Source organism: Lethenteron reissneri, chromosome 24 (assembly GCF_015708825.2).
Source record: "Lethenteron reissneri isolate LAM-NWPU_2019-01 chromosome 24, ASM1570882v1, whole genome shotgun sequence".
NCBI classification, from domain to species: domain Eukaryota; kingdom Metazoa; phylum Chordata; class Hyperoartia; order Petromyzontiformes; family Petromyzontidae; genus Lethenteron; species Lethenteron reissneri.
Window position 1 is genome coordinate 5,403,526 of NC_083802.1, and position 26,783 is coordinate 5,430,308.

Genomic DNA, 26,783 nt, shown 5'->3' on the forward strand with positions numbered 1-26,783 from the left:
GTAACTGCTGTTTGCGAGTACCAACACCACACCCAGCTGCCTTTGTCTCCCCAATGCTGATGTTTACACACCGCACCAGGTACTCATTTAATGCTAAGTCAACCTAGTGGAGGCCCAGGACCGGTTAAAATATTCACCACTGTTATTGGTCATGAGCTGCAATTGTACTTGGGTTTCTCGGTGCATAGCAGCACGCTAACCACCGCACCACCGCTCCGCAACACATTAGAGTTCCACGATACTGCCGTGCACACGCACATAGCCATGAGCTCAGATGTAATAAGCCTGCTTGCCTGCTGAAGTCACATTGTGCAAGTTAAATGCTAGTTGAAAGTTAAAATATGAATATCACCCATGGTAAGTTGACAATCACCTGCTGCAGTACATGTGCTGTGAAGAAGGGCGACTGGCCGAAAATCTAGATTTGAAGCTTTCGTGACCGCAAGGATTCATACTCTTAGGTTTTTTCGGTAAAGTCACGTAGGTAAAAAAATAATAGAAATAGAAAATAAATCAATTAAATCACGACGTTTCGGAGGCAACACAAGTCTCCGTCTTCAGGTGGGACCGTCACAGCTAAATTTACTGCAAATTTGACTGTAAAAGACGGAGACTTGCGTTGCCTCCGAAACGTCGTGATTTAATTTATTTATTTTAATTTATTATTATTTTATTTCTATTATTTTTTACCTACGTGACTTTACCGAAAAAACTTAAGAGTATGACTGCCCGAAACATCGAGTCGTTTCTTCTTTTTACTACGGAACTTAACTTAAACATAACTTCAATGTCACGTAATTTGGTTGACAATGTCTGCGTACACGTTAAATGACTTTTCTTTTTATTATTGACAAATATAATGTCGTAGAGTCGAATAACATTTGATAAACACGTGGCCTGTATCATTATTGTCAGATGGGAGAAATTCAATCTGCTTTCCAAATTACTGAATCCAAACACACACACACACACAAACAAGAACACGTGAAAGTGCAACAAGATTCTTAATTGCGTCCACAAAGTGCAATATTCCTTCAGGACCCCGTGCTCATTCTCCGCAATATTCACGTTTCGTTGTATTTTTGTTTTGACGCTGCGTTCACGCGCCACGGATCTCGCTCGTAAAATAGCCGGGCAACTGGATAAACGGGGCAATCCGTGAAACGTGCTAAATTGACGTGAACATCAAATTAAGACTATAACTGATACTTTGCGTTGCGGAGAACTACGTAGGTCGACTAATCTATATAGAGCGCGTACTGGTGCGATGCTTAAGAAAAAATACAGACATTGTTCGAGAATGAATAATTCTTTAATTGTATGGGTGCGCGTTATGTGTCCTGTACAGTTTCAGAGTGACAGAATCAGCTCTGTGCTGATGGAGTCAGCTATGAATCACATCCCACCTATTGTACCCCCCCACCATGGCCGATTAGAGGGCATTATTTGACGAGAGGCAAGCTGCATTGTGTCTCAAGTGACATCTGTAGCCTCTGTTATCGCTTGCACAGGCCTGGCAGGAGAGAAAACACAGGCAAGGTGCCGACAGCGAGGGTCTATTACTGGCACAAGCGCATGTATGCCACGCACAATCGTGCATGCACCACACACAATCGTGCATGCACACACAAAGGAAAAAAAGAACCAAGACAAACATCCCCCGTATAGCCTTAACAGAATGTTGGGGCAAGTGCTGTTAGCGAGCACCTATGAAGGCCGTGACGGCACACGAGGAGGTGGGTGGCCAGCACCACGCCCGACCGCCTTTGTCTCCCCAGTGGCGATGTTTACACACCGCACCAGGTACTCATTTAAGGCCGAGTCGACTTAGCGGAGGCCCAGGACCGGTTCAGATAATCGTCACCGGCGTTGGCCGTGAGTGAGAATTAAACTCCGGTCGCCAGATTTGAAGCGCAGTGCCCTAACCGCTGCGCCACCGCTCCCCATAAAAGAGCATACACACAAAGGAACACACATCGTCACATTCACACAGATAGACACGTTGCACACACACACACACACACGCAGAGATTAACACACAATATACGCACGCAACACATGCACACAACGATTAAATCATACACACACAGATGACCACATGTACACAGAGATGACCACATGTACACACCCACACAACACATGCACACACTCATAATGCACATACGGCACTCAGGTTCTTGCCAGCTTTTATGGGAAAAGGGCAGCATGAGAACCAACAGGGGGCTTTTGGCCGAGCAAAACAATGCTCAGTCAGCCAGCCAGCTTGACCTTTCTGTTCCATGGGCTAGGTCTTCTCTACCCATCTCTTTGTGCGTGCTATACTGTACATTTCAGTTGATATTACCAGGTATAGCCCACTGAGCTATTAGCTTATTTTTCAGAAGTGACCTGGCCACAAGTGATAGCCCAACAAAGTGGCTTATCACGTGGCAATTTCCAGCTACCAAATACTCTTCACGCGCGTTTCTAATGTGGAGGGACAAACTGGAGGACCCAGAGAAAAATCTCCGCAACCACGGGAAGAACATGCAAATTAGACTTGCAGCTTTCGTGACTGCAAGGATTCATATTCTTGGGTTTTTTTGGTAAAGTCACGTGGGTAAAAAATTAAAAATTACAATTAAAATAAAATATTTGATTTTAATTAAAAATGTTTACCTTACGTGACTTTACCGAAAAAACCCAAGAATATAAACATGCAAACTCCAAATATATAAGAGTCAGGGTTGGGATCGAACCAACGACTCTCCTGTATACCAGGCGAGGTAGTTAACATCTCGCCACCGTGGCGCCATATACAGGGTGGCCCAAAATTCAAGACATGTAAGGTTATTTAATTATTTTAATAAATCACATATGGTCATTTACATTTTTTTAAAATAACTATCCAAACTGACTTCCATTACCATTAATGCATGAATTCTCTTTTGAAATGGATTAAGGACTTTTGTTTGAAGATTCCAGCTGTAATCTTTGAACATTTGGTACTGAGGTTTTATCTCAATTCATTCAGGATTATCACGTAGGCTTTCGCGGCAAAATATTATCCGTAATACTTAAGAATGAAACAGGAGGATTTCTCAATAAATTTGACTGTCGCCTGATGATACTAGTTGTAATTATTGGCGAAACTAGAATTGTAAATGTTGTGGGTTTACTTTCCAAAACACCGGTGTGTTGTACTAGTAACGAACTGGCATGTTTTTTTACGTGATAAACCTTACTAATTGGCTGTGTCGGGTGGTGACGGGTTTAACGACACATTTATATTTACGCGACTTCACCCAAAAAACCTGTACTATGGATATCATTCAGGATTCTTGGTCGAGTTTTGCCAACGACGGATTAGAGGTAACCTCACGGGAAGAAAAAACACAGACAGTAATACTGTAATGATAATAGATCAAATATTAACTTAAAGATGAAACAACTTTGTTTTAATTCCAGTGGTAAAATACATGAAATAGCCCTATGTGTCCTGACTTTTCGGCCACCCTGTATATATACACACACACACAGACACAGCGGTAGAAATAGAATTGCAGAAGTCCCTATATCATGAGTGACCATCGCATCGATTATTTAGATTATTTTGCTGCTATACATTACTACATGATAAGCCACTTCGTTGGGCTATAATTTGTGGCCAGGTCGCTTCGGGAAAAGAAGCAAAGAGCTCAGTGGACTTTACCTGGTAAGATAAAAAATTGTTTATTTGTATTTGTATATTTTTTTAAGTGATTTGCTTAACCTTTCCTATACTGTGCACTCCTATCGTGTTTTGTATTGCTAGTTGTTGTAATGTTCTCATCGGATTCCTCCAGTATAAATAAATATTCTGATTCTGATATGAAACCTATTCGCGTCCCGTAGCAGCCCATGGTAACTCCCATTGCAGTATGGGAAGAGCAACTGCTGTGATAGTCGCCGGTGTACACGTGCCGTGCCCTAGAACCACGCAGAGACGAGGAATACTACAAGGGCTGTTGCCCTTTATGAAACGCTGTTACACCCAACACTCTCGGCTCACACCAGAGGTAGGTGTGCTCTCGATCTCGGTCCTTTACCCCGGACACTGAACGTCCTCTGGTCCTGCCCTCGGCTATCCTTTGGGGCTCTCTCACTCGTCTGCCCAGAGCGGGGGTTCAACCAACACCACCCGGCGACGAAGAGGGAGAGACACCTTGCAGGCGATCCTTTCCCTGGCCCCCCACAACGACCCGGCCTTCGTCACGGGGTCCTCCTAAGAACCCCTTTGGCGGACTCCTCCCCCCAGCTCGGACCCGCCTTTGTTCCCGAAGGTACCTCGCACCTCCTTCTGTTGGCCCCCTCATGGCTACTCACAATGCTCCTCGACACACGTTTGGTGTAGGTGCCGTCGTATACTGGCCCAGTTCGACCGCAGTGTGTACATGTCAACTTGGGGGGGGGGGGGATGGGGGTGCAGCGGTGGCTGACATTAGTGGCGAGTGGCAACGCAACTGGTTGTGAGCACCCCCCCCCCCCTTCACCGAAACCGCATTGAGCAGCGTGGCGAAGTATGGTCAACGACCCCCCCGCCCCCCTTAAGGAGTGACAGAGCATCGGGGAAGAGGCCTTTATCCAGCAGTGGAGTTGCAAAGGACCGTTGCACTCTAGATAGTAAAACTAAACCAACTTGAGTTGGACAAACTCCCATAAACATCGTTGATACAGTGCGGTATTTACAAAACAGAATCCAGTTTGTGCTCTGGCAAATTCCTCTGTTAGGAACATTTCTTATAAATGTGGAAGGTCGGTTAAGTGCTGTGTAATATAACAAGCAGCCCCCAATCCCTGTGTAACGTGCGTGTGTGTCGGTGTGTGTGAGTGTATGTGTCTGTGTGTGAGTGTGTGTCTGTATATTAGTGTGTGTCTGTGTGTGTGAGTGTGTGTCTGTGTGTGAGTGTGTGTCTGTGTGTTAGTAGGTGTCTGTGTGTGTTAGTGTGTGTCTGTGTGTGTCTGTGTGTGTTAGTGTGTGTCTGTGTGTGTTAGTGTGTGTCTGTGTGTTAGTGTGTATTAGTGGGGAGCGGTGGTGTAGCGGTTAGCGCGCCCTACGCTACGAACCCGGCGACCCGGGTTCGATTCCCGCTCGCGGCCAACACCAGTGACACTAATCTGAACTGGTTCTGGGCCTCCCCTAGGTTGACTCAGCCTCAAATGAGTACCTGGTGCGATGTGTGAACATCGCCACTAGGGAGACAAAGACGGCCGGGCGTGGTGTTGGCCACCCACCCCTCGTGTGCTGTGCTGGCCTTTATAGGTGCTCGCTAACAGCACTTGCCCCTACAATCTGTTAAGGCTATACGGGGGACCTTTGTCTTTGTGTTAGAGGTGGGTGGTGGGGGTGTTCTCCCCCTCTTTTCATACAAAATGAGTCAACCTGCTCTCATCCCACAAGTGAGGCATGGGCTTGCACTTCAGAGTGCTCCTAGAGACGACTCACAGCTGCTCAAACCACGTGACGGTTTAACCTTTACATCGCTGGCCATTCTCGACGCCAATACCGCCCCCATATAAACACTTTGATAAGAAACTAAATAATATATGTTTTTAAATATATATTATAACCGAGTACCAATTACAATCGCATCATTATAAAACGCTTTGAATACAGATGAACAATATTTAACATTGAGCGCCTGTAATATTCCAAAGCTATGAACAGAGGCACATACGGTATATATTTGTCTCTGTTCTACGAAATTATAAACAAAAGATCAATGCGGAAACACAACACAATATGTTGAGCGTGAGCAATGCTTCAAAGTTAGATTGTGTGTGCGCGAGTATGCCTTTCAATTTAAACAAACAACTCCCAACTACAAAAGACACATGTAACGCATTTACTAATACCCTATAATGAAAATGATAACTGCAATAAAACATGGGTGTCCATCGCTATCAATTTGTTTGCAGAAAAGCTTATTACCTAGACAAACGATTTAATCTTGACTGAAAGCTTTCGTGACTGCAGGAATTCATATTCTTTGGGTCTTTCGGTAAAGCCACGTGAATCTATCTATGAAACTATTTAATGTAATCTCCCAGGCCTGTATACGACCTCACTCACACCACAGGATTTCAATTCATGCAATGCTCTGCCTATCTGCCTCTGAAACTCAACTGCACTTGTCTCAAGCTTGAGCAATAACCCTTCAAAAGCAAAAAGATATTACATTTGAGCATATGCACATTTTTGAAGACTCGCGGTAAAAAAATAAAGGCACGAATTTTTGCATTTGATATCATTACTTATGTATTCAAGAGCAAGATTAATGAACTTCAACTGTCTGGGCCACTTTGCTTTCGTGCTAGATCACCACTTCTGGGCTCTGCATATAGGCATTACTATTCCTCCAGCTAATTAACGGGGGTTTCAGGGAACTACTTTCATATCAAATTCAGCTTCATCATCAAGTGTGGTCCATGTGTAAAAAAAAAACCAGCCCTGATACAAAAAATTAAATGTCCCAAAATGCAGCATCATTGTCCGACGATATACAGCAGGATGTCATGAAAGCCACATGTTTGTGTGAGAGGGTACATGTGCCATTGCACGCTAGAATTTGTGTGGCTTTGGATGCACGTGTCCCTGCTCATGTAAAAGGTGCGTCCATGAATGTGTGTGTGGTCTTTTTCTTGTGGGGAGCAGAAGTGTAACGGTTAGTGCACTTGCGCCACGAACCCTGACATCGATTCCCGCTCACGGCCAACACCAGTGACGACTATCTGAAGCGGTCCTGGGCCTTCCATAGGTCGACTCATTCTCAAATGAGTACCTGGTGTGTTGCCTAACACATCAACATGGGGAGACAAAGGCGGCAGGGGGTTGTGCTAGCCACCCTTGCGTACCGTGCCGGGCCTTCATATGTGTTCGCTAACAGCACTTGCCCCAACAGTATGTTGAGGCTATACGGGGGATCTTTGTCTTTGTGGTCTCTTTATCCAATTTAAAAACAACCGTGCTATTGCCGTCATGTCGTAAAGATGATGGATCCCCCGCAGAGCAGTCTGGGCTCAGAACAAGTCACTGCATTTGAGAACCTGGCTTAATCACAGGTGGCTGCCTGAACTTGAACCCAAGGATTCAGCGGTTGCAGTTCAGCGCTCTGACCTTTTATCCACCGTGCCACCTTGTCGTGCCTCTATATTTCTGCGCGAAGACTGGAGCGAAACAGAATCAGAATCTTTATTTAGACCGGAGGAATCCGATGAGCAATGAAGTTATTTTTCACAGATATCCAATAGAGGTGGGTCAGCATGCTACAGATTATTTTATTATTTGGGTTATTATTTGGATAAGCCACTCTGTTGAGCTCTCCTTTATGGCCATGTCGCTCATGAAAAACAGGTATATAGCTCAGTGAGCCTTTCCTGGTAAAATAAAAACATCTTTTAGTTCATAAAAGATTTTTTATTTTATTGTGTGTGCTGATCTCATCGCTCCATCTCTCTGGAGGTGGTCCTGCCGGGTGTTTTCTTCTTTGGCTGCCATTACATCATCAGATTCATCCGTCAGCTGTCATCCCTGCTAGCAATGCGTCTTGCCTAAGCCTACAGTCTGTACTCCTTCCACACATGTTTTCATAACGCGAATTGGATATAACGCGATTGGGTGAACAGAGCTAATGTCGCGCGCGTAGGAACAAGCGTGGCCACCTTAGTGCAGCATCCCACAAGGAGCGATGCTGCTGGATGCTTCTAGATGCTACCCATGCACCTCAGTCTTTGTTCAGCCAGCATACACATCTCACAGACTGTGTTTTATCCTAGTATTATATATTATTTATTATAACACGATGTTTCCATCATGTGGTGTTCTTCAGGAATGCAACTACCGCATAATAGAACAGACCGTAGTTACTGTTAGAAATAGTCAGTATGATGTTTCTTATTTGCATTTGTTCTTTGATCCACGTGTTCAGGTGTCGCTCTCTCAGCAATTCCAAGAAAGCTTCCCTCCACGCCTCTTTGCGTACTTGTTCAGTTATCGTTCAAGCTTCCTTGCACACGTTTCTGATCAATAGGTTAAAACTTTAGTTGAGGGATATACGTTATAGCAATAAATTGATACAATGGCTGTGATTTTAGCGGTATTAGTATCGTAGACTATGATTGCATTAAGGTAGCATTATATTGCTGTATAGTTGTGAACGTCATATAATTGGTGCAGTAAACTGTAATGGCAGGTAGGTATATTTACCAGCCTGCACTGATTTGCCATGGTGATATATGGTTGAATTGACATCCGATTGCACTTTTTATATTCTGCTAATATACAGATAATTGGGAAAATATGGAAAGAAACACTCAATTGTAACCGACAACAGGAAGGGTTTACTGTTATCCTTTATGGATAAAAGGAATGAACCACTAGATAACATGTTTAGAGTTATGGTTAATGCTCAGTATTTTTTGTAGGAAAAAAGTATTGCCTGAGACGTGTCTCTGACTGTGTGCGTGGGGAGCGGTGGTGCAGTAGTTAGCTCACTGTGCCAAAAACCCGGTAATCCAAGTTCGATTCCTGCTCACGACCATAACAGTGGCGAATATTTGCACTGGTTCTGGGCCTCTCCTAGGTAGACTGAGACCTAAATTAGTACCCCGTGCGGTGTGTAAACATCAGCACTGGGAAGTGCTGTTGGCCTACCCACCCCATGTGCTGTGTTGGCCTTCACAGGTGCTCATTAACAGCACTTGCCCCTACAGTCTCTTAAAATACTATACGCGGGACCTTTCTTTTCATGTGTATACACCTCAGGGAGGTCATGCACACTGTGTAAATGCCACGATTACGCACACACTGCCCTTTTGCGAAGTCACGTGTTACATTGTTTTTAGGACCAATCTAACACTCCGTTTTTAATCTACCATTACGCTGTAACACGCATCATTTTGCAATGTACAGAAATACCGGAGACGTTGTTGTGCCTCCCCAGTGTTGTGTGCTCCCCGCATCACGGCCAAGTAAGGAACATGTGAAAGAGAGGGAGTTGAGTGGATACAGCCATCCAATTATCCACGAAATAATTTAATTACCTATGTTCAACGGACATGCATTCGAATGTCTTAAGCTTGCGCGTGTACCCACGAATGTGCATGTACAATTAGACACGCACAATCTCACACGCGCAGGCCCATAAGGTATGCTCCTCCTAAGAAAATTACTTTTTTATATTACGTGAAAATTTGGTGAGCATTAAATAGTGGCAGTGTAGTGGGCTAGTATCATCCCGTGGGGGTGTTTTCAAAAGTATTAACGCAACCGATTTCATATGGGAAAATATTTCGCCACGGTTTCTGTTCAAAATAAAAGTGTGCAAAGCATGTGTTTACCAAGTACTATATAATAACATCGGGTACAGTTACTCTCAATGGGTTTGTGCACAAGCATACAATGGTGGAAGCATACACTAAATTGAAAGTTCATGTATTGTTAATATCATATATGATAGCTATGATAATGTGTATTACCTGTCATATCCAATTCGTTGAGACCGAAATTTCATTCAGAGTAGATCGGATGACTCAGATTAAGATTTCAATTGTCGTTTTGTAAATTATCATCGAATACCATACTCTACCAACAACAGAACACCGAATTACGTACCAGTTTTTATGCAAGTAGCATAAAACAAACTTGGGTTTTTTCTGATAACAAAAACTGTTTCTCCCTAAACTTTAAACAAGGTAAAAATAGCAAACTCCGTCACCGTTGCGATAGCTCAACTCGATTATATATATGTACACTCTCTTGCAATTCAAGGGTTTAGATTTTGTAACCTGACTTTACTTGCAATCACTGACATCAGCAGAGCACCCATGTGAAAGCGAGTTCACCTTTCATAATGCGATACAGTTCATTTGTAGAAAATAAACAAATGAGAGGAAAGCAAGTGGGCTTTTGACCAATAGATTTGAGAATAAGATAAGCCCCACGGTGGCAATATCTTAAACCACTGGCCTGAACATCAACTACAGTACAGTACATTGCGTGTGCCTATGTTTGTCTCTCTCTATGTATCTCTGTGATATCTGTCTGCTTATATGTCTGTCTATATGTCTCTGGTTCTGTGTTTTATCTCTCTCTCAAATTTAGCATTCTCAGGAAGAACGTAATCTAACCAGGTAGGGTGGTGACTGTTATCCGACTCTCTGTTGTATTACATTACATTTCTAAGTATACTAGATTTGTGTTTCTATTTCATTTATACCTGATGATGATTGCTTGTGATTACAATCGAAACGTCGTATGCTAGTATTTACTTTATTATTTTCTTTTTATACGTGACTTTACCGAAAGAACCAAAGAGTACAGTACAGTATTATTAGCATTATCGTCAAACATTATGGAATTTAACTGTGTATGAAAACGTATGTTTCACAGACTATTTTAAAATTATTAAGCCCCCATGATGTAATGCCTTTCAGGTTGATAAGTGCATTTCAAAAAAAAAATCACAAAAATAATCAAAGATAGCTCTTTGTTAATACCGCTGCTGGATGAAGGTCTACATATGCTGGTCAGTTGTGGTATATTGTTTGATCATACTTGCCACTGATGTTATCTGTGGCTGGGGATCAAACTTGGGTGGCTATGTTCATATCGCAGCTCGCGAAGCAATGCACCACCGTTGTTAACCAGTGCACAAGCTCATACAACACTGCCAAATTGCCTGAAACTGTTTAACTGTACTGGCCTGCACTGAATAAGTTACACACCGGTTTACTCAACGGCTTACTTAAAAATACAAAGTGACACACACACACACGTTTGGCTTGTATAACATAAACAAAGTGTAGCATTTACATGTAAATATCCAATTTGCTCTGTCAAAGATGATCGTAAAATATTTCAGTAACGTAACCGGTATTAATGAATAGCATTATCGCTGCGTATCTAAAGCGTACACAATAAAAGCAGACGTGTAAAACGTCTCCACGTAGCCCACGCTTCATCCTCACTGGCCTGCCTGTTTGCTTAGTACTTGCCACTTTTACTTTTTTTTTCACATTTACAACTCTGGAAAGGAACCAAGGGGAGCCTAGCAAAAAGATGCTTTCAAGTGCTTAACCTAATTTGGTAGTATTCCTCTCTCAAAATTACAAGCGCCTCTCTACCCCCGTGAGCAATGGCCACTGCTTTGCTTTTCAAAAGACCGACGGCGAAGTGAGAGTGTTGACAAACATCACGAAAGCTGACATTGCCTATACTCGGCGCCCCATCATTTACCGCTGGTCTGTTAAGTGACAGACAATTGTAGTATACGAGTTTACATTGGCAGGGCAGTTTTTGTTATAAACAGGAGATTGTAGCCGGGTGGGCAGGGAAGCTGTGTTTGGAGGGAGAGCCAGAGCAGGCCTGTAGGCAAAGGTCCTTCTACCCCATCTAAGGTCAGGTCTGCGAGCTGTAACAACCTGCCAGGGCACGAGTGGCAAGGAATTTAATTGACATTGGCAGTCTGGCCCTGACTGTGGTAGGGATCTATATAGGAGGTCGACAAAACAGCTGAGTGACAAAACCTAACAAGGCAGTTCAATTCCGAGTCGCCCATGTGTGGGCTACGCGAGAAATGACCTGTAGCAAATTTGAGAACTTGCGGGACTACTGAAACGACAAACGATAGCTGGGCACTGTGGCTGCTCCTCGAACGGTGCAGGGGTATACGAATGGGTGGGTGGGTGGTGTGTAGGGAGCAGGAAAATGAGTAAAGAGCAAAATCCGTGCCTATCGCCAGTGGAAAATTCTCGAGACCTCTAACCTCCACACCAGGAATGTGGGCCGATTTGAAAGTGCACTGAATTATGGAGCGCAAATATGTCACCGTGCTTTTATAAATAGGACGTAAGGAAGGTACAGCCATTCTCTGCGGAAGCACTAATGAGCCTTTAGATTAATTCCCTCCATACCACATAGTCCATGGTGATGGTGATGATGAACTATGCCGTTCACTGCCGAGGGACTCAATACTGGTTTCAAACAAAACTGGGTTCAAAAGCACGGGACAGCAACTGCCTTGCTATCACTGCGATGAACAGAGAGGGTGTCCAATGAAAAAAAAAATCACTGGCGCTGTACACAAGCGGCCTTAGATCTCATAAAAATGTGGTGGTTGCGGGGGAGAGGGGACGGGAGGGGGGAGTGAAGATAAACCGTTAAAATGTTGGGATGACGTACCTTGGGTTTGACTCAGGTCGGTCTCCCACTCATCTCCTACCCTGTCTTGCCTTACAAGGGAATGTGCCACAGCAGGGCTGTGGCAGATGCCTTGTTTCTGCAAGTGCTTGCTCGGTTTACATTGCTGCCTGTCCAAACTGCATAACGTATCACGTCGTAATTGCCCATATGCCCAGGTCTGGAATAGCCGGAGGACGTTTTCCTGCAGCCTCTCCAAAACGTAATGTGCCTTCCCATCCCCATCTGACTGTGTGCTAAAAGTCAGGACAACAGTTATGTTTTAAAATAATATCATGTGTAGCATATTGAAGTTGAAATGGGTACACCAACACGATATACAGCACTCTCTGTGTGTCATTTCAGAGTAGATAGAAAAAAAGTACAACTTCATGGCTGTTTTAAGTTATTTTTCCATTGGAATGTTATAATGCACAAGTTGTTCCGTTATTGAAAGACATTTGGTTTTTTTATGAAATTATAAAGTCTTGGATGTACGTTTCGTGAACAACAACTTCGCTGCATAAAAGCAAAACACAAATGTGAAATGAAAACATATCCATACGTTCTAGTTGGGCACACTGGAAGCAAATTACACTTGAATGCTTTGAAAGTTTAAAAAGGGTAAAGAAAACACAAGTTGTACCTGTTTAGATGTGAGCCTGATAAGAGATCCTTCGTATCCCTGTAAAACACAACACAGGCAACATTTAATAAAAACAGACGAGTGGAACGCAAACCCGTTGATGTAAACCAAGAGAGGTGGAGACTCGCCTCCCAGCGAATCGAAGGACCGTCACGGTTCACGGTTGTGATTCAAATCAAGTATCAATTATTTTCTAATATTTTCATTACATCGTGGTGAATAGTAGCACCTCCAGTGGCTGCAGCAGAGCGGATGAGACCCAATTACATACAATATACACAATAAAAAAACAACACATCAATTCTTACATCTGCGATTCGACGCATTCATCGTGATCCTAAAAGCAAACTATTAATCGTCAAAATAGTACGTGAATACGAAACACACTGCACGAAAGCAAAGATACAATTCACCGTGAGAAGAAACTATAAAAAAAAGTGTGTACGTGATTTACCAGTACAGTACGGCATGAGCCTAAGACGAAAAATAAAATAAAAACGGTGGTCACCGTGAACCATGTTTCATTATAATCAGGACAGGTCTGTTCTAGCACCAATGACCTTGACCAAAAGAAGTGAATTTCATTCCTGGTTCAGTAATGGTGCTGTTATGGCGGAGGCGCGAGCCTGTCAGTGCCAAATGAGTAAATGTGTAAATCGTCCACTCTCGCTTTCAGACGGGGTAAGGACGAGGGGATCTGTTGGGAATGCCAAAAAAAAATCCAACGTGGAGAGAGAGGCCATCGTTCTATTGGAAGCGCTGTACGTGGCGCATACCTCTAAGGCACGCTCACTCGAGTGATATCCTCGTCATCCGCAGCGGCGCAATGGCACGGTCGACCGGCAGGTCGCGCGTGTTGGGGGCAAAGTGTTGACGTTAGTCCCACCTCTATCCAAGTTGCGTGCGCAGTGTGGAAGAGTAGGCCAAGCACACTACCCTCTTTCTAGAGCCCCCATCTGGCGGTGAGGCTCATGGAGTAATTGCAGGGCTGCACCTTTGCCTTGTGCACAGCACTGGGAGTATACCGTGATCTGCGAGACGTACACTGCTGGTAACGCTTTTAAGAGAAGACTGTTCTGTTTAATATGTTGTCGGTTGATCTGTCTACCCGTGCAGGATTTAAATACCTTGCGAGCACTGTCTATTTGTGTCAATCTCTTTATTGGGAATGTAGCAACTCAAGCTCACAGCGATTTGATGAATTGTCACGATTTGGTTTTGTAAATAGATTAATACATATATAGGTTATATTTTTTGCCTCCTCGTTTGTATTGTTTTTATTATTATATGTTTGCCTAGTTTGTACAGTTATTTTCTTCCATTAGCCTAAATAATCCATTCTTACAGCCGCAATATGTGTGTATCAAGAACATAAGAATCGATTTAAATTGTCTCAAATAAATCATTATACAATGCCTCTGCTTTATTCAGCAATCAAATATCAAATTTTACTAATCGTCTGTGTCGGGTGGTGGCGAGTTTAACGACATATTTATATTCATGGCATTTCACCCCCAAAAAACGTTATTTAAATGCAGCGATTCATATGTTGCACACGTGCATGAAAGGCTTACTCCAGTGTTACCTGTGGCCTTATTGATAACGGCAGTGCAACAACAACATCGCATAACTGACCACCACATATCTGTGTCCTGACCAATTAGCCAGGAAACGCGCCAATGTTGGCATGTGGTTGGAAGCGTCCGGCCAACGTTGGCACAATGCTCAATGTTTACAGAGTTACCGCCTTTTCACATATCCGCCTATACCGCTGATGCGATGTTGTTCTATTAGCCTTGCATGTTTTGTTGTTGGTTGTACCACGTCGATGTACGGCCTTGCCATCCGGAACTTGACGATGCACACTTGTTTTTTTCACGTGTACTTTTTTGCTGTAACCAGGTTTCTATGGTGTACTCTGGTCCCCCCATTGACGATGACGATTTATTGCCCATTGGGTTTTACTTGTGGCAAAACTAAATCCTTATGGTCGGACATGTGATGTTATACTACACTGTAAATATGTTTTTAAAGTTACAATTCATAACTCCCGCTCCCCAGAAACCACTGGCGCGTTGTACCGGGCTTGTGTGCTTACGTCAGTAAAAACATGATAAAATAAAAATGTACAAAACATAAACCAACATTAATCTCCAGTTGCATCGCATGTTGTCAGTACTTGCAAATTACAGTATGATATTAACCTCATTAAATCTTCTGCAACGTGTTCAGATATTACAGCCTTGCAAACTGTATAATGAGATTAGAAAGCAATTGAGTTGAATACTTCATCAGCCCATAGATACAGAATGATTATCTTAACTAGGGAGATTCCTATTGTTGTACAAACAAAAAAAACCTCTCCATACCCATATTCTTAGGTTTTTTCGGTAAAGTCACGTAGGTAAAAACATTAAAATTAATAAAAGTAAAATAAAATAAAAATCACGACGTTTCGGAGGCAACACAAGCTTCCGTCTTCAGGTGGAACCGTCACAGCCACGACAGCTGTATCAAGTAACGCCGTGATTTTTATTTTATTTTACTTTTATTAATTTTAATGTTTAACCTACGTGACTTTACCGAAAAAACCTAAGAATATGAATCCTTGCAGTCACGAAAGCTTCAAATCTAGACTCTCCATACCCGTTACCCAAACCTGTCCATAAATCACAAATGTTCGTGACACGTTTCTTCTCTCGTCCGTGCAAGCACAATGGCCTGCTGCGTATAAAAAGACGTCTACAACTATTTTCAGTGGAACAAGCTTTCAACGGCAATCTGTTTCTATGTCGTGATAAAGGAAGGTGGTGGAATGGGGGGGCTGCCGTGGTGAAATGGTGAGCAATCCAGAGGTCACCGGTCTGTTTTACCCCACGGCACGGGAATTGAAAGTTTATTTTATCCCCCCCCCACCGCCTCTTTGTTGAGCAAGCATAATGAATGGGAACACAACAGTTGTATGTATATATGTTTAACACGTAGGCTTTCACGACCAATATTATCAATAAGAGGTTTTTTTTAGGGGGGGTTAGAGTGCGTTAATATAAATGTGTCGTTAAACCCGCCACCACCCGACACAGCCAATTAGTAAGGTTTTTCACGTGAATAAAACATGGCAATTGTAAATGTTGTGGGTTTACTCTCCAACACACCGGTTTGTTGAGCTAGTAACGAATCGGCATGTTTTGCTTACGTGAGACACCTTACTAATTGGCGGTGTCGGGTGGCGGTGGGTTTAACGACACATACTTACGCGATCTAACCCAAAAAACTTTGTTATGTATGTAGGTTGAACTTCTTTTGCACCGTACATAGTCAACCGTGCTAATTGGAGGTGCAGGTTAGTCTATCAGTAGGCCGTGGTTGGTGGGGTAAAGTGTGGGTGCACTCCCATCACTTCCAAGATAGTCTGGCCAAAGTGGAAAAGGAGGACCAAATATTCCTTCGCGAGGGCACTCTCCAGAGCTCGCTGCGGTTTGAGGTCCCTAATGCCAGCAGCGGCAGGCGGAAAGGCGACAGACGTTATATTACCCACAGCGCTCCACGTTCAGCGATCGATCCCCATGAATATTTACACTGACTGAAGAAAGATGTTGCCACTTGTAAGAAGAAATTAAAGGATCCTTTCACCGTGTCTACCAAAGATACAAACAGGGACAATTACTCGAGGTCACGGGTGAAGGCAGAGCAAACAGTATCACAAGCACAAAGTTCATCAACTCGTTGTTTTCCCCCCCTCCATTGAGTGCCCGTCTTCTGTAGGCGATGGCGTTAATATCGTTTTCCCGTAGGTCTTTGGCCAGGAAGTGACATTTAGGTCTTGAGAGCACTTCAATCTTCATAGTTGGACGTCTCGAAGGCCTCATCCAATTGGAAGACCTCATGCAATCGGTTAAACCACATTGTGTGCTCTGCTTCAATGGAGGAGGAATAGCACAACTACCCCAACTCTTCCTCTCCTGAAGTCCTCACTTGGCTATCAGACCTCGGCATTGACATTTGGCTCCTGAACATGTTGCCATATGCAAGAACATAATTTAGTGCCTGTCTCATTTGATCATTGATATATTTCAAGTAGACAATGTGTCACGACGGCTGTACTGTGCCAACACGCATCAAATGCTTCCTTCCGATCGTGCCAGTGTGTCTGCATAATCCATACCCCCCCTCCCCCCCAAAATACACCTTGTAGTTCCTCCAACTATGTGATCATGTTCCAAAACATATCAGCTACGATGACACGTATATTCTCCTCCCATACTTCAGAAGATAAGCACAAAGGACTTCATACTAGCTCAACACTTAGTTTACTGTTTTCGCCAAATAACATTTTTTTTTATGGGAATTCAAAAAATATATATGCATCTTTTATGAAGTGGACAATCGTTCTATGTTTGATGTCATGAAATTAAGTATCTGTCTATTCAGAACTCTCACCCCATCTGTTAGAGAATGGTCCACAGAAGCGGATATCATAGAAATACTTCTTAGATATTTTTAACAAACCTTATTTTATCCACACATACTAAGTAAGGGAAACACACACACATGCATACCCTGCCATAAAGTAATGTTTGTTTGCAAAAGCATAAATGTAGCTAAATTAAAACAACAACAACAACAACAAAATTAACGTGATGGTTTTTCGTTCAGACAATGGAGACCGGGCTGAGACTATCAACTCAGAACACTTGAGAGTGGGAGGAACTACGTTCAGAGTGGGAGGAGCTGCAGGTTGAGTGGGAGGAGCTACATGGTGAGTGGGAGGAGCTACATGGTGAGTGGGAGGAGCTACAGTGTGAGTGGCAGGATCCACATGACAGCGTCCTTGGCAAACGCAGTAGAAAACTGCACAATAGTATCACTGCAACCAATTTGAACTAAATTATAGTTAACTTTTGAACAAGCCTTTTATGCCTATCTTCTTCCCTGACATAATGAATCCTCCGAAGTTGTCTTGTTTGTTCCAAACGTTCGTCAGATTTGAAATGTGTGAACTGATATGTCCCACGTGTCAGGTTCAAACCAAGGAACTGAGCTATGTTCGAGAGTGACTTGCTTACCTTTTGTCGATTTTGCAATACTATCATTTATTTTGGCATTGTGTGTTGTTGCAACGTTCTGACCCGCCCCGACTGGACATCTGTGGAAAAGAGCTATCATCGGTCATCGGATTCCTCCGGACTAGATAAAGGTTTTGATCCTAATTATGATATCCTGTACCTTTTTGGGAAAACATAGCCATAATTGGTGAAAGGTAACTTTCTGCCGACCTAAGAATTTGGCCCTAGGCAAAAATATATATATATATCCCCAATTTAACAAACTGTTATAACAAGTAATATAAGCAATCACATTTTAGTCAATCCTAGTGATGAGTTTTGGATATAAATGGATATTCTAATTTTCAATTACAATCACGTATATATTTTTTGTATTTTGAGATCGTTAACAATATGCAATCATTTAATTCGTCTTCGTGCGAACAAAAGTGACATCACCCAATGCCAAGTGACACCACTTTTAGTGAGAAAAGGTAAGGATTCACGTCGTATAAACGTAATGCAGCAGTATTTTGAATAAATGTGAAATAAATATATTTCCCAGATTATCCAAATGTTTAATATCTACGGAAGAATTTCAGATTTTGCTCGGATTATTGTTATGTACACGTTATTGTTAATGTACAATTTTTACCATTACACATACATTCTGTATGAACATAATACATTAGCACGAACATTTTTCAGTCGAAACCAAAGATTCGATTATAATTCATTTAACTTTAAATTAGAAACCAAAGAAAAAACTGGGGAGATTTTGCTACAAAGGATAAAATATCAACGAAGAAAAAAGGAGATCACATCAGTTGAAACAAATGAGAGGTAGAGCAATGGGGAATCAAATATCCTGCATGTGGAAGATACAGAATTCCAGCTACGCATGAGCGTTTGTGTTGCCATCAGTGAATGTCTTACAAGTGGTTGAGCATTAGTGGACATTATGATTACTACTCAAAATGTGGTGCTCTCAGAATTGGGGGAGGGGACTTTCCTCGTGAGCGCTAAATCACGTAACAGCTTTAGCTTCTATAAACAATTATTCTTTGGTTCTTTCGGTTAAGTCACGTCTAAAGATAAAATAGTCACGTCTAAAGATAAAATAATAAATTTATTAATACATTTATTATTTTATCTTTAGACGTGACTTAACCGAAAGAACCAAAGAATAATTCATGCAGTCACGAAAGCTCCATAATTAAGATTCTATAAACAAGCTTACTCAATTATACCCAGGGCCGGATTACGATTGTGTAGGCCCCTGGGCAACAGGTACTGTGAGGCACCCCAGTAATATTTTCAAAAGGAAAACAAATCTTCTTGGTTCTTTCGGTCCTGGTCTTCACCTGAGGACGGCTGCTTGCGTTGTGGCTGAAACGTCGTGAGAATTATTTTATTATGTTTATTTTTATTATTTTATAATTTCCCTTCTATGTGACTTTACCGAAAGAACCAAGAAGATGAATCCCTGCAGTCACGAAAGCTTTAAATCGAAAAGGAAAACAAAGTTGAAGAAAAAATGAATTTATTTTTACAAGGCTAACAACAAATAAAATTCGGCATTCACGAGTGAAATAACTTTTCACTTCATCTCTGGAGGCCCCTTCCAGCTGGCGGAGGCCCCTGGGCTGCAGCCCCCCAAAGCCCCCGTGCCTTAATCCGGCCCTGATTATACCACAGTGTATTAATTATGGATCCTATGATATTTAATGGCAGAACAGAGCAAAACAATATATCAACTTGGAAGTTCAGAAGAGAAAAGTGGCAACCGGAGCACTGTGGACATAAACAGGAGGTGCAATTTGGGGTGGGTGCGGCACCGTGTGCAGGATGGAGCAAGGCAGTGGATCAATTGATCAATTGATACCGCTTTCTATCGCACAACCGAGCTATGCCTGGGCTGATGCCGAGCCAAGGATGGGGAGGCACAAGATTTATCTTCTTGGTTCTTTCGGTAAAGTCACGTAGAAGGGAAATAATAAAATTAAAATTTTGTACATTATTTTATTGCTTTATTTGTATTCTTTTATTAAGTCACGTAGAAGGGAAATAATAAAATAATAAAAATAAAACATTCTTTTATTGCTTTTTTTTATTTCCCTTCTACGTGGCTTTACCGAAAGAACCAAGAAGATGAATCCCTGCAGTCACGAAAGCTTTAAATCGAAATTTAGGCACAAGATTTGTTTTTCCCCACTCCTAAACCAGAGCTGGTGCCGCTACCCGGCCCCCTAGTCCTGCTTCTGCTTGGCCTTGAGCCACATTCAGATGTCTTGTGATGCTCAGTGAGAGATTCACGATTTGATTCTGGGTTGGGATGGCAAATAGCCAACGGTGAAGGGGCGAGAAACACAATCGTACCACGAGGGCTCTGCGTGTGCTGGCGTATCTCGATGTGCCAGTGGGAAAGGGGTCCACAAGACACACAATGGAGTAGTACAACCAAGTGGTTGAGCAGGCCTTGGAGACCGGCTGTTGATTGTGGAAGAGCTGAGGGGGTATAGCTACAGGTAATGACGAAACTTTAACTTAATTAGACATCATCAATTCCTGACAAGTGCAAAGGTGTGCTACACTAACCGTTTACAATTATACGTTTCTCCAATATTGTCTCTTAAGATTATCATTTAATTTGCAAAAAGTGTTAGCCAGGTGGTTTTAATTCTTAACACGGACATCAGAGTAATATGTACAAAAGGAAAAGCAGAAAAGGTAACACACTGAAGATGTTCTATTAAAGACCACGACAAATCAAAACACAATGCATCTAAAAACAGGTGACATATTGAACACAACAATAATAATATAACTCGGCAATATACACTTCAATCTTTGGAGCACAGTACCATACAATACCTCATAAATATTCAATCGCTCTGCGAGTTGGACCAAAAATAGCACGAGGAGGAAAGAGGCTGTGGTGCCTGAGACAGAGTTAACAAAGAATCGACAGCATGAGAGGCGTCTCAGAATAAACAGCATGGGTGGAGGAAATGTGGACAGTGTCAAAGGCTTTTTTTCACCTAACTCTCTGTGCCCCCTATCTTTATAGACCCATAAAATACTGGTTTATTCCATGTTGGACCTCACTGGAAGGCTTTGGGTTTGTCGATGAGTGTACATAGGACCTTTTCAAACAACACATCACTTGGTCCAACACCAATGGGGACTAGGCTCTAAAGAAAGCCGTCTCGGGTGTGGACCAATCAACTTCAAGGACAGTGCATATTATTATCATTATCAGAGTTGCTTCTTTTTGTTTGCTTTTTTGACTACTTGTGTTGTGGTTATTGCAAACATGATGCCTTGAATAAAGGTGTCAGTTTTTTACCAGTTTAAAAGGATAAAAACCTACTACTATATTTTGCCACTGGTAAAAGAGATCTCATAGTGAACACATCACTTGTATTGAACATGATCAGATAGTCTAGCAGTTAGTGCTGGTACACCACTAGAAATACAGTATTAGATTACCCAATTGGTAATGGATACTGCAACAAAATGATGTGGAATACAAGTGGAAGGCAAAACGACTCAAATACAACACATGGATTATTTCTAAACCATCAGTTGCACCGCTTTAATCGCTGGAGATAGCATTGTAGAACATAAACCCGGTCGCTGCAAGAGTGGCATTATTATTTATATTTTATTAAATTAAAAAGGTAGCTTCTCTTTTACTTTACACCTTATTACGATAGAAAAACAATAACATCTCCTCTGTCGGTGCCGCTTGTGACATTTGCAGAGTGTAATGTGTTTCCATCACTGGCACTCACAACAAAGCGCACTTCCTGTCATAGGTGGTGGAGTGAAATCACTTTTGGCGGATGCAGCCCAGGGGGAGTGGTGGGAGAGGCAAAAAGCGAAAGTGGGTGGGGCAGCGGATAAGGTGTGTGGGGGGGTCACTGCTCAAGAGACACAGAGAAGGAGACACACCGAGACAGAATACACAACGAGGAAGAGACAAAGAGACACAAGCACAGAGAGACCAGGCGAGCAGCAAAAACAGGAGGGAAACAGACAAGAAGAAATAAGACAAAGATCCCCCTTCTAGCCTGCAACAGACTGTTGGGGCAAGTGCCGTGCGCGAGCACCTATGAAGGCTGGCACGGTATACGAGAGGGTGGGTGGCCAGCACCACACACGACCGCCTTTGTCTCTCCAGTGGCGATGTTAACACACCGCACCAGGTACTCATTTGAAACTGAGTCGACCTAGGGGAGGCCCAGGATTGGTTCAGATAATTGTCACTGGTGTTAGCCGCGAGCGGGAATCGAACTCGGGTCGCTGGGTTCATAGCGCAGTGTGCTAACCGCTACACCACCGCAAGGAATGCATACATTCACACAGACACATTGAGAAAGTAGGATACATATATATAGCGAGGGACAAACACTGTGATGCGGAATGGGGTTGTCACCTGTCTGGGTTTTACTTGGGACAGTCTGGAAATTGGCATCTGCAGGAATTGATTCGTACCGAGATCTGGTGGCGCTATTGTGTTGAACTTTATTGCAGTGTAGCGCATTGGTTCTTTTTATAGACCGACTGAGAATTGTGTCCGCGTTTGGTTTGTGAAAAAAATTGGCAACCCTGATATGGAGGTGAAACCGACGTGGGGAGAGACAAAGTAATGAATACGAGAGGCACAGAGAGTCAGAGACATGAGACACGAAGCTGGAGTGAGGCAGAGAGACATGCAAAGACCTGAAGAAAGAGTGATGTCGTACAACAATACCAGTACATGTTGAATTATTATTCAATTATTTGCTCCATTTCAAGTGAAACTGGCGCCTGGGGTAAAGACAAAATATATAGGGATGGGAGGGGGCAGCAACCCAAGAGCTCCTGCTCAATGGTCAAAAAGCCTTGGACAAAAATACCACAGGATATAATCGGTGACTCAGTCGAATGCAGAGAAAATTATTTAAGCTGCAGAATGCATATTCTTAGGTTTTTTTCGGTAAAGTCACGTAGGTAAAAAATTAAAATTTATAAAAGTTATAATAAATAAAAATCACGACGTTTCGGAGGCAACACAAGCTTCCGTCTTCAGGTGGAATCTGCAGAATGCAGTTTCCCTCCATCCTAGATGCCTCTTATTCTCAGTGCCAAGTCCAGCCAAAGCGAGTGTAAGCACAAAAGTTAAGGCTGTATATTATGGGGCCACTTGCTGATTTATCAAAATTCCTTTCACCATTTCAACGAGTCAATGTCTCCATCCAAAAACGTGCACTTGGGAGACACTAGCTCTATTGTTGCTACCCTTTGACAGTAGTGGAAATTCCACATTATCATGGCAGGGATGCAGACAGCTTAATCCAAGAATTCCGATAATGGGGCATCTAAATGAAATATTTTACCAGGGCCCACTGAGCTATATAGCTCTTTTTCAGAAGCGACCTGGCCACAAATGATTCTCAAACGAAGTGGCTTATCACGTGGAAATGTATTGCAACCAAATACTCTCAACGCACGCTTCTAAATGTAGAGGGAAAAACCGGAGGACCCCGAGAAAAATACATGCAACCACGGGGAGAACATGCAAACTCCAAATATACAGGTGTCAGGGGTCAGGATGGAACCCACGACCTCCTGCTTCCCATGCGAGGTAGTTAACATCTCGCCACTGCGGCGCTGGACTTAGAATTGGCGTAGCCAACCCTCGCCCTAGGTTTGAATACACAACCTTAGCATTGTGAGTCAAGAGCTCTCGACAACCATCAGCGCTACCCAACCACATCATGCAAGATGATGTGTAGGTTCAGTCCAGGGCTATTCATAGAATTCATAGTTTTGATGTGTAGCGATCAGTGAAGCACCCATCTCTTCCTGTTACACCATGGTAACAGCACAAGATAATTTTGAGAAGTCCTTTACCTTGAAAGGTCGGAAGAGGAGATAGAGTTCCCTGGGCTTAATGTCCATAGGCAGCCCACTCACGAACAGGGTGCGAACCTGACATGCAAAAAAAAAGATCACATTGAAATTCGGTGTGTAAGTTAATGCGACAGTTATACTTTTATCATTGGTTATGAACACGTTCCATGTCGAGCACACTATGTTATGACAGATGTTGCATCGCTATCTGAATGAACCTTTCCAATGTTATCAGTATTATATGAATCATCAACGTCTGTCACCACCGTAATTGTAAGTATGCACCTGAATAGCGATGTATGAGAAGAAATTGATACAGGTTATAAATGACACAATGAATGATGCTTCACGTGTGAGTTTCTCCCTTGCTAGTCTCTTTATATGCAAGTCATAATTGCACCGCCTTTCAAAGAATATCCACCTCCAATTTCTCTGAATACCCCAACTAGTCTCCTTTGCTCATCTCGTCGTGAGTTGCAAGTCACACCAAAGATGAAGTGAGCGACCTTTCGCCGGTGTGCTTTCTCTATTGCGGCTTCCTCTGCATGGAAATGCACTCCCATTGCACGTACGTCGTCTGATCATCTCCATTTCAACACTCAAATCACACTTTAGAACGTTCTTGTTAACAGCCGCGATCAGCGTGGGCAACAAGGCCGAGTGAACAACCCTCCACGGGAAGAATCACGGGGTGGACCCCCTTGAAAAACTCTGAACCGACTTCGCACACAAGTTGACAGGTTACGATCCAACCTGGCCACGTGGCGGTGCTCCATACAGCCAGAGAGCTACGACTACTGTGGCTATGAGAGGCCGACCGTGCGACTCATCTCGGTCTGCCCACTGCCCAAAGAAGGCCCCTGCACCGTGTGAGATCTTGCAGCAAGCCACCTGCGAGCGCCGAGGATGTGCTTGCCACTTGAAGGACGTTCGACTTTGGTGGATGGACACTGATATGTGCAAGGGTTTCATGACGTTCAGTGTGTTGGGTTGCTATTTGCATGCACAATGCTCTACGAAATCTAATACATGCGATGGTTTTTGCCTGGACTTTCTTGGATGTCGGGTGCTCGAGTGGTTGATGTTGTTTATCCGTGGTGTTATTTTACCTTTTTTATGAAGTTATTTTTCTATTTTAAGATGTTTGTATGGTGGATCAAAATGTTAAGCATTTTGAGATAAAATTAGCATGAATGACACAATATATATAGAAAAGTACATGTTATAATTTTTTTGTAACTTTCTTTAAAAAGTGAAATGTCAAGTGATATCTACGATCCGCTTCAAGCGAAGCCGCCTTGCTTTCAAGCAGACAGCCCTAGATCTCACCTTCAATGCCTCAGAGTTCAGATTTTTTATTTAATTCAAACCAAAGCTGCCGAGCACAGACTCAAATTGCCAAGCGGCCAGGACCAAACAGCACGAGTGAAGTAATATATATATTATTAAAGATTTTTTAAGGTTTACCCGCTCGTAGGCATACATTCTGCTGAAAGGCTCCCCTGTCAATATTGCAATCATGCACACGGCGTAGCAACAAGGCTAGGCAAGCAATCGAGCAGAGTTAAAACACTCTCGTGTACGTTTACCATTACTCTTACCATGACAATTAGGTGTGAACCAACGCATCGATTCGGCAATGGAAGTGTAATCTTGATTTGAGGCTTTCGTGACTGCAGGAATTCATACTATTTGGTTTTTTCGGTAAAGTCACGTAGGTAGAACTTTTTTAAAAATTTAACAATTAATAGAATGTAAGTGTATTTATACACTCACAATGTAGGCATTGAACAATGCACGTAAACATGTGTTGCTTTATTTACCATTTATGAACATTATATGAAAATGTTACGCTAGAGTTCTATTAAAGTGAATGGACAAAGCAAAAATTATAAAAACAATTATTTTTTTTTATATTAAAGATGAGAAACATGACTGGGCCTGCACACCATGCACTATCAAAAGTCAGGGTCAAATTGTATTAAAAACCATGCACATCATACACGAAGAATAATAATAATTCTCAGCCCTTTTGTCAATACACTCCTAGATAAAGGCCTTCCAATGGGTGTTTTTGATCATTCTTCACATGGTCGCCCTTTTAAGGCACTTGCTAGTGTGTTGTGAGCAATTGCTTTGGAAACGCATACCTCTTAGATGAGCTCAGCAAAGGCTACGGCCATCAACAACATCTTTGGAGCTGCGGTAATTATTCGATTAAGTGATTTGCATGGACTCAACATTTTAATAGTCTACTTTATTTTTTTGTGGTAGATTACTGGGGCCTCTTGAAAAAGGTGGCCACCCCAACACTCTTCCTCACAAAGGCACGAAACTCCCTCAAAGACATGCCCAGCGTGACGAGAACGGTGATATTCATATCACCAAGCCCTGCCCATCACTTCCCTTCCAGTGGCACACGTGAGGACAGAGGTGCTAAAACATATCTGAGTGAATGAACCAATAATCTGCAATCGGTAATTTTTATAGCCCTGCTTGAAAAACATATTTAGCTATTTTATGTCAATCCCTCCACCATATGCTCAGAATCTAGCAAGGACAATATATCGGCTTGCCAGGTGAGGTAGGCCCAGGGCCACGAGATGGCTAGGAGATGTCAGTGTTGGGTGTTACTCCCCGTATGTGTGGAGGTTTTACGGGTTCCCTGGTTTTCTCCACGTGCCACTCACAAACGCAATGGACCAAAGATCCCTGAAGAAGTGTCTCGAGACTGTGCGAGGCTTTCCTGGGTAAATAATTTACATTGTTAAATAAATGGCACGACTATATTATGTAACGCATTCGATTATGAATGTTGCTCTCCGCTAAAATGCTCATTTTGTATTTGCTACCGTGGTGGTTGGCAGAGAAGAGTGCTCTCCGCCTTCACCAATCTGCACTCATCAGGATGGTGAAGTATGGTCAAATAAGCTCCATGACCTGCACAGTTCGGGCAGTGCTCCATTCAGCAGTGGACTGACAAAATGGTTGTGCC

General features: G+C 42.8%; 1 protein-coding gene and 1 long non-coding RNA gene across 5 annotated transcripts in view; one reads left to right on the forward strand and one right to left on the reverse strand.

The window, feature by feature from the left end:
- Window positions 1–26,783, reverse strand: part of LOC133346452 (RNA-binding protein, mRNA-processing factor 2a-like) — an 80,659-nt gene that overhangs the window by 24,482 nt on the left and 29,394 nt on the right. For all 4 annotated transcript variants that reach the window (XR_009755561.1, XR_009755563.1, XR_009755562.1 and 1 more), the window contains 2 exons: window positions 23,789–23,866; window positions 12,843–12,881 (listed from right to left, as the gene is read on the reverse strand). Coding sequence is in view for 1 of the 4 variants with exons in the window: in XM_061558025.1 (XP_061414009.1) it covers window positions 12,843–12,881; window positions 23,789–23,866 (117 nt within the window). In the remaining 3 variants the exon portion in view is untranslated. The remainder of the gene's footprint in view (window positions 1–12,842; window positions 12,882–23,788; window positions 23,867–26,783) is intronic.
- The window catches only part of LOC133346453 (uncharacterized), a 58,558-nt gene that overhangs the window by 18,666 nt on the left and 13,109 nt on the right, over window positions 1–26,783 (forward strand). The gene's annotated exons all lie outside the window — the stretch shown is intronic.